Here is a 7,823-nt window from a genome sequence, read left to right on the forward strand (position 1 = left end):
CACTGGAATGTGATTTAGACACACAACTTAATCTTGTTTCCTCAAATATTATACAAAGGAATTCTCTTATCTTCTGTTCCCAAGAAAATTCACACACAAATTCATTTTCAAATGTCAGATATTACACATCTCCTAAGTCTGAATCCAAAGGATGCAGGTAGAGAAAGGCAAAAAATCTACCTACAACGTGTACAAAACCTTAATCATAGAATCACTAAGGTTGGAAAAGGCCTCCAAGATCATCAAGTCCAACCTTCTCCCGAACACCTCCATGACCGCGTCACGCTGTGCCACATCTACTTGGTTTTTCAACGCTGCCAGGGATGGTGACTCCACCACCTCCCTGGGCAGCCTGTTCCAATGCCTGACCACTCTTTACTGGAAGAAGTTCTTCCTAATATCCAGTCTGAACTTCCCCTGGCACAGCTTGAGGCCATTACCTCTTGTTCTGTTGTTACTTGGGAGGAGAGGCCAACGCATTACTTAACACAGGGCTTTCATTTCAAGTGTGTGCACTCTTGAAAGCACAGCTCTGACTTTTTCTACTTCCATTATGAATCAGTAACATTCCTAACCTCATCCAGTGAGGCAGATGTGGGTGCACACCGTGAGCTGCTGTGGTTTCAGCTCTGCACTGTACAAAATACGCCACATCAATGAAGACAACCCTCTTCTGTGGGTGCACACAGTGCCACAAAGGAATGGCTTCTTTCAGTATGCAAGCAAGACTGTGTTTGAAATTACAAATGAAACAGTATGAATGGAAGTCCCCCAGGGGACGGGGGTTGCTTCACTCCGGCTCCCCTCAAGGCTGTCCCGGCTCTCAGCTAGCCCCGCCCGAGGAGCTTTTCGGCCCCCTCACACCCGAAAGATGCCCGCTGCTCTCCCCCACCTTGCCTAGCCCCACAGCTCTGAAGCTGCCCAAGCAGACTGGCCAAGCCGCCACCGCCTGTACCTTCCCCCTCCGCACACCCCATCCCCAAAATGGCGCCAGCCCCCCGCAACAGGGATACGCCACGAGCGACGTCACTAACGGCTGCCCCCGCCCGCCCCTCACTGGCCGCGCACGCGCAGCACGGCGTCCCCAGCGCGCGACGCTCAAGGTCAGGCTCGTGGCGGAAGCGCAGTGCGCGTGCTCGGGCGGCGGTGCGCGCAGCTGCCGTGTTCCCTGCCGGCCGCCGTCTGTTCCATTTCCGGTGGGCGCCCGGGGACGCTGAGGCAATGGCGGGGCTCGGAAAGGTCTCCCGGCTGCTGCGTGGGGCTGTCACCCCGCGCTCCCTGCCGGGGCGGAGCATGTCGGCTGCGGCCCATGAGGGAGGCGGAGGTATAACGGGGATCTGCGGAGCGAGGGGGTAACTGGGCCTGCGGGCGGTGCACCGCTGCCCTTGACAGCCGCTGCCCTTCGCTTCTAGGGGGGCTGTGCCGCGGAACTGGGGTGTTCGGCGGGCCCCGACGAATGGTGATGGGCTTCCCTGGGAGACCTGTGGCTTGGACCGTGAGCCCAGGAGCCCCGCGCGACAGAGGAGCTCTCCCTTTTAGAAACGAGGAGGGGAGACCTTGTGCTCTGGGATGGGACATGGACCATAATTCCTCATTAATTAAATATAACATGCTCTTGGGTTACTAACACTAGTAAAATGATGATTATTGTTCTATTTCATGTAATGCTTCCTACTAGCACGCCTGTGGAAGATGTTAACCTTCGTTGTGGCTCTGCCTGGCGTTGCTGTTTGCATGCTGAACTGCTACCTGAAAGCAAAGGAGGAGCACGAGAGACCCGAGTTCATTCCTTACACTCATCTCCGGATCAGAACCAAGGTACTCCCCCTGCCCTTTTTTTCTGAAGACCCTTTGCCTCACGGTTGCAGAGCTTTCTCTTGAGAACTACAGCATCTCATTTTCTTGTCCATTATGTGAGGTGCTGCATATGTAATCATGATCTTAACTCATGGTTTTATTTCTGAGGCAGCAGCAAAGTTCCTCACAGCTCAGATGAAGAACCCATGGTACTCACAGGCCCTAAACTCGCCCTAAATCAATACAGATCTAAAACCTAACAGGGGAGATCCCATATTTTCAAAACTGTGGTTCCACAGTATAGCACTGTTGATGTTTGAGCAAAGATCTTGTTGTCTGGAGATGGTGGCTTCCAGCTAAGGTGGACTATTTTGCAACAGCCTGGGAATAGATGCCAACTTGCTTGTTAGCCCATCATCTCAGTCCATCTTGCTGTTGATGCCCTGTGCTATACAGATCATTCAGTTAGCTGTCCTTGGCTTACTATTTTTTTTTCCCTCAACAGCGTTTTCCCTGGGGTGATGGCGTCAAAACTCTATTCCACAACCCCCATGTCAATGCTCTCCCGACTGGTTATGAAGATTAAGATCCTGACCACAGGCAGAATTTTGGCTCTTCCTGCTTTGGATCAGAATGTTGTGTGGGTGCCATCATTTAGGGATCTGTCATCTAAGAAACGACATTCCTTCTGCAATGAAGTTGAATGGCCCTGTGGCCTCTGTCTGTGCTTGTGTAGAGGTCCTCTAAATAAACAACTCTCAACTTGAATTTAGGATATGACTTTTTTGTTATATCTGAATCCTTAGAAGCTCTTTAAAATATTGAGGCTTCCCATGGGATACAGTGTAGGAGGAGAGAGGTTTGACTGCCTGAATGTTCAGTACCTGCTCCTGTATCTGATGACACTAACAGCAGAAACACACTCAGCACAGGATGTTACTCAATTTATTAACTGTGTCTGGTTTAACTGATCACTGTAAATGCACAGCTTGCAGCAGATGAACAGGTATCAGGCTAAACATTCTCCAATTACAATATTTATTAACAGTCATGAAGCTTGTAGAGAGGGAGTGGCAACAAAGATATTTAAGCTCTGTGTGCTTCACACTGCTCATCTTTCAGACTTTCTACTCCATTAGTGTGGTTGTTGCTCACTCTTGTTTTTCATAAAGTGCCAGTCTGGTTGTACAAAGCCTCATTAGAGGTGTTACAAATGAAAACACAACTTCTGCTCCCTTGTATACACCTATATCCCATACTGCAACAGAAGCTTCTCAACCCAGAAGAGCTTAATTATCTTCTGCAGTTAATGGCCAACTGTAAAGCCCTGAGTTTATTCCAGTACACTGTTATTTTTGAAGTTTTTCTTCTCTGCACATCAACCATTTTCAAATTCCTTCTGCAACTCCTTTTGCATGCTATGAAAGAGAGCCCCATGTGTTGGCTGTCATCAGTATTGTTTTGCAAAAGGAACAATGCAGCAGCTGACTTGGTATCTTGCTGCTGAAAGGATTGATGGATGGCAAGTGGAATCTCAAAGTGGGTGCTGCAGGACACATTTCTCTCTGTTTCAGGACACCTTTCTGCATGTTTCCATGCAATCCATTTCATCTGTTTGCTAGTAAAATGACTGCTAAGACAAGCTCTTCCGTGTTAACAACACAGAACAAGGCACAAATGGGCAGTTTGGTTTGAAGCTGACCACTGCATCTGTTCTTTCACAAAGATCATACAAAACCAACTGTTTAAAAAAAAAGAAAAAGCTGTATACTTGAGAGTTCCCCAAATGCTATTTACTGTGCTCCTAAACCTTTCCCTTCCCTTCCCATCTTTATTTACACCTGAGTGACACAGCAGTTTAAAGTTCAACACTTGCTTTTCCAGTGCCACATAATCCCTGTACTGACTCTGCACTAGCTGTAGTTCTAGAGCTAGGAAATTTGATTTCTCTTTCATCCCTAGGCCATAATATTTGTTACTCTTTCACCTGTATTGGTGTAATAAGAGGGGACAGCTTTTCTTCATCCCTGTATGAGGATCAACAGAAGTCTCCTCCCCCACCACAGTGCTCACACAGCCACTGGACAGGGTAGATCCTGATCCCTTGTTTCTCTTCTGAACACTTTTTTTTCTAGTCAATGCAGTTTAACAAGCCAGCACAAACATCTTCCCTTTGCTTTCCTGGGTGTAAGTACAGAGAGTTCAGGAGCAGCTTTGTGTGCAGGTAAGATCCCCAAGTAACAGCTGGGGCATTTAACACTATCAGCTGTCAAACTTCAAGCCAGTGTTTCCCGCATTCAACACAGGCTTCAACTACCACAAGCAGAGGTGTGGCAGTGACTGTGGCCAGCCTAGTGCTTTTGTGCAGGAATAGATAACGCTCAGAAAGAGGGAATTCCAGTTCAGGATTGTTTCAGTACCTCAGACAAGTTCTGAAGAAACTGCCTTTGCACTAGAAGTGTCCTCTTCAGCTTGTGCTGCAGGCCAGCCCATCCCTCCTTGAAGTCACAATCAGATTCTACTGGACAGTTATCTACTTGAACAAAATAGAAGTTAGTTATATTTATTTCAGCTGAGTTACTGCAGGTCCAATAGAGTGCTTTTACACCAATTATTTTGCTGATACAAAATGTTTTAGCCCCTCAATATTCAATATCCTATAAAGCAAACTTCTTCCACCAAAATTCAGCAGCATAGAGACAAGACAAGGTAAATCAACCTCCTTCATAGTCTTTTTAACAGTTTCAAGTGTTACATAAATAAGCAAGAAAAATCAGTCACAAAGCAACTACTGTCAGCCCAGTCTAGTAAGCATTCTCCCAATAAAGAGTACATTCAATAGGAAGTTAGTTCAAATGGCTTTTCACCCAATTAGATGCTGAACCACCACCAAAATTCAGTGTAAAGGAGGCAGGACTACCACATGATCCAGTCTTTCTTTTTCCTTTTGCCCATTCCCCACTCTCCCCCACCTTTGTCTTGTTTTATGGTGGCCATTTGTCTTTACAAGCAGACCTCTTGCTTCCCAGAAAGCAGCTTAACAAAGGTTTGATCTGGGTTGCATCCAGCTGCATGCCTGCTGATGTCATTTAGTCCAAAGGCCCAAATTAGTGACTCCATCCATCCAGCTGAGGTCAAGAGGAGTTTTCAGTTTTTCCTTTGTTTGGGCCCATAAACTCCAGGCCTTCAATGGGTATGTCCTTTTCCTTGATTGCTTTCTGAAAACAAAAAATGAAACCAAATACATCTTTATAGTGCTCAGTGAGATAATCAGTGGTACAGAACATGATCTAGAAAAAGTAGTCTTAAGAATGGTTTGGATGAAGACTCAATGAGAGATGTTCACCTATGGACTGAGAACTCAGGCTGAGCTGTGGCCCAGATACTATCATGTGAACACTCTACAGCCTCTACACCAGCAGGCTTAGTAAGTTACACTAATGACATAAATACAGTATGAGACAGATGTGAAATACTGTATGTCATGGCTGACTGAACCAGGAGACAAGTGAAAAGTCAGAGCACCACGGTGGGGTGCCAGCAGAGACTTCTCCTGGGGCTATCAGGAGAGCAGTACGAAAAATAAATCCGGCGTAAGAACACTTGGGACAGAAAGTGAACAGGATAAAACCCGAAGAGTGGAGTGAGGGTACTCGTGTGCCACAGCAGCGGCAGCAACCCGGGTAGTTTGAGCCGGCCGGCAGGTACCAACCCGGGCAGTCCAACCCGGGCAGCGGGAGCCGGCCGCACGCACCTGCACGCAGATCTGGTAGCGCTTGAAGAGCTGTCCGCAGGGATCCCCGGAGCTCTCGCCTTTGAGGAATTTCTCGGCGAACCAGCGGTTGAAGCACTGATCGTACTCACGCTTCAGCTCGGTGCAAGCCTCGCCCACACTGTTCATCGCGGCGGCGGCGGCGGCCGAGCGCCCGCACCGCGCCCTGTCACCGCCCCGCACACGCCGGGCCGGGCCGGGCCCGCTCTGACGCGCTTCCGGCGCGGGCCGTGACGCGCGGGGCGCCGCGGGGACCGCGCCATGCGGACGCTCCGGCTCGGCCGCTGGCTGCGCGCCGTGCCCGGCGTGATCCGGGGAGTCCGGGAGGGGCGGCTGCCACTGCGGGTTCCCCCTGCCCGGGCCGTGCTGATGGCGCCCGCTGCGTCCCCCGGGCCGGTCCCGCCTCGTCCGGCGTGGCAGCACGGCGAGCACCGCCCGTCCCCGCAGGTAAGGGAGCGCCCGGGGGAAGAGGGGAGGGGCGAGTGCTGGCTCCGCGCCGTCCCTCCTGCTAGCCCCGCTCTGCCGGCCCCGCTCTGCCCCGGGCTGAGCTGCCGGAGGGAGCGGCAGCCCCGGTTTGCCCATGACTTTAGATGGCAGATCAGGACAAAAAAGTCAGAGTTCGAGTATAGTTAATTTTCCAAGAAAGCACAAGAAATCAACGGGCCCTAGCAGGTGTAAACACGGATTCTGGCCGTGTAACCAGTTTGTATCTAAAGCCGGGTAGCGGCACTGTACTAAACTTCCTCACCTTTGCCTTCTTTTTGTCCGTGTTTGTCTCTTTGTACAGCAAACAGTGACGGTGGAAGTGCTGGATCACTTAGAGCACCTGGCCTTGGTCGATTTCCGCGATTCAGAGGGCGTAGAACGGCTGCAGAAAGCCATCCAGTTTGCTGATCAGCTTCATGAAGTAAACACCGATGGCATAGAACCGATGGATTCAGTCCTGGAGGACAGGTAATGAATTTCATTCATAGCTGCTGATGTATCAAAATACTTGCTTTTGTACCTTTGTTTTTCCACAACATCCCCCTGCCAGGAATTGCCCTGCATTCGGTGCAAGGGGCATTTGGCCTCTGCTTACAGAAAAATCTTACCACAGTTCTGTGTGGAAGGAAGGTGTCACTGGCACCCATGATCCTTATGTGTAAGCGTAGCAAGGATGAACTCCCCTTCGTGTGTCGTACTTGTCACTGAATTACTTGCACATGCTGCTCCCCAAATACCTGTCAGTAGCATTCTTAGTTGCTTCATAATACTACACTGCTTGCCTTGCTGCTTACTTAAGACCAAAAGCAGATTTAGAACTGAGGCACACTTCCTACTTCATATTCATCAAATAGCTTAATGACAGGCTAATAATCTTTGTTCTTCAGGTGTCTGTATCTCAGAGATGATGATGTTACAGAAGGCAACTGCATGAAAGAGCTGATGAAAAATGCCAGAGAGAAAGTGGAGGAATATTTTGTAGCACCGCCAGGTATTGTCTTGCTTATAAAAACCTCTCAGTCTTGCTTGAATTAACTAACCTGAGGCATATAACCCACCATAGCTGCATTTGCTTGGAGAAATACCAGCTGGTCATAAGGACATACTAAAATAAATCATTGTGGCCATCTGTATAAAACAGTCTGCAATCTACCAGTCCAAATGCAGTGTAGAAGCTAATCTTAAAGCAGTACAGAAGCTCATCTTACTCTAAAGTTACAGCACATGTTGAACAATTATTGACAGGCAGTCAGACAGGTCTTTACTTCCTCAGGAAATTGAAGCTGCCTGTATATACTTAGAAGAAACTGCAGAAGCACTTTTGTACTAAGTTGTACTACTTGTAAGATCGACTTGAAGCTGATCTCACACAACTTTCCTTTTGTTTTCTATCAGGCAACATCCCTTTACAAAAGCTGGAAGAACAGGACGCTTTTCTGCAGAGCTCTTAGTGGAAGCCCAGGACCCAAACACCATTTTGGTGTTTTATTTGGGAAACGAGGTTTTGTGCAATCACAGCTGGAATACCTTGGCATGTGTTTTGATCAAAAGAAGAGCACTTGCAAGACAATTTACAGAAGAAGGAAGATGTAAGAAGCTTAGTAGCGCTACTGAAATATCCTATCTTTAGGAAGCTAAGGCAGCATGAGAGGTGACCTTAGTGCTTTCATTTAACAAAGCGAATTTGATGTTATTCTTAAAGATACTGAATAGCTTAAAGGCCCTAAAAAGAACTTCAAAAGGTAATGATAAAAAATCCCAGGGAAAA

The 7,823-nt window shown here is 48.3% G+C and overlaps 4 protein-coding genes across 4 annotated transcripts in view; 3 read left to right on the top strand and 1 right to left on the bottom strand.

The window, feature by feature from the left end:
• LOC128898543 (uncharacterized) overlaps positions 1–1,217 on the top strand; it is a 44,989-nt gene extending 43,772 nt beyond the window's left edge. Inside the window, exon 2 of the mRNA XM_054173279.1 lies at positions 811–1,217. Within this exon, the coding sequence (XP_054029254.1) occupies positions 811–1,217 (407 nt within the window). The remainder of the gene's footprint in view (positions 1–810) is intronic.
• On the top strand, positions 1,172–2,565 carry LOC104308531 (cytochrome c oxidase subunit 6A1, mitochondrial). The gene is made up of 3 exons (XM_009909736.2): positions 1,172–1,324; positions 1,679–1,818; positions 2,303–2,565. The coding sequence occupies exons 1-3, from the start codon at positions 1,222–1,224 to the stop codon at positions 2,381–2,383; spliced, it is 324 nt and encodes a 107-aa protein (XP_009908038.2). The 5' UTR covers positions 1,172–1,221; the 3' UTR covers positions 2,384–2,565.
• Positions 2,566–3,729: 1,164 nt separating this feature from the next.
• On the bottom strand, positions 3,730–5,734 carry TRIAP1 (TP53 regulated inhibitor of apoptosis 1). The gene is made up of 2 exons (XM_009909735.2): positions 5,552–5,734; positions 3,730–5,015 (listed from the first exon to the last, which is right to left on the bottom strand). Exons 1-2 carry the CDS (start codon positions 5,696–5,698, stop codon positions 4,932–4,934), a joined length of 231 nt encoding a protein of 76 aa, XP_009908037.2. The 5' UTR covers positions 5,699–5,734; the 3' UTR covers positions 3,730–4,931.
• Positions 5,735–5,798: 64 nt separating this feature from the next.
• On the top strand, positions 5,799–7,823 carry GATC (glutamyl-tRNA amidotransferase subunit C). Its single transcript, XM_054173054.1, has 4 exons — positions 5,799–6,016; positions 6,357–6,523; positions 6,943–7,046; positions 7,451–7,823. Exons 1-4 carry the CDS (start codon positions 5,831–5,833, stop codon positions 7,504–7,506), a joined length of 513 nt encoding a protein of 170 aa, XP_054029029.1. The 5' UTR covers positions 5,799–5,830; the 3' UTR covers positions 7,507–7,823.

Source organism: Dryobates pubescens, chromosome 25 (genome assembly GCF_014839835.1).
Source record: "Dryobates pubescens isolate bDryPub1 chromosome 25, bDryPub1.pri, whole genome shotgun sequence".
Classification (NCBI taxonomy): domain Eukaryota; kingdom Metazoa; phylum Chordata; class Aves; order Piciformes; family Picidae; genus Dryobates; species Dryobates pubescens.

Coding starts and splice junctions, on each gene's coding strand:
- TRIAP1 (XM_009909735.2), bottom strand. CDS start 5,698: ATGAACAGTGTGGGCGAGGCTTGCACCGAGCTGAAGCGTGAGTACGAT. Junction 5,016..5,551: donor GCTACCAGATCTGCGTGCAG/GTGCGTGCGGCC, acceptor TTTTGTTTTCAG/AAAGCAATCAAGGAAAAGGA.
- GATC (XM_054173054.1), top strand. CDS start 5,831: ATGCGGACGCTCCGGCTCGGCCGCTGGCTGCGCGCCGTGCCCGGCGTG. Junction 6,017..6,356: donor AGCACCGCCCGTCCCCGCAG/GTAAGGGAGCGC, acceptor CTCTTTGTACAG/CAAACAGTGACGGTGGAAGT. Junction 6,524..6,942: donor GATTCAGTCCTGGAGGACAG/GTAATGAATTTC, acceptor TTTGTTCTTCAG/GTGTCTGTATCTCAGAGATG.
- LOC104308531 (XM_009909736.2), top strand. CDS start 1,222: ATGGCGGGGCTCGGAAAGGTCTCCCGGCTGCTGCGTGGGGCTGTCACC. Junction 1,325..1,678: donor GGCCCATGAGGGAGGCGGAG/GTATAACGGGGA, acceptor GCTTCCTACTAG/CACGCCTGTGGAAGATGTTA. Junction 1,819..2,302: donor ATCTCCGGATCAGAACCAAG/GTACTCCCCCTG, acceptor TTCCCTCAACAG/CGTTTTCCCTGGGGTGATGG.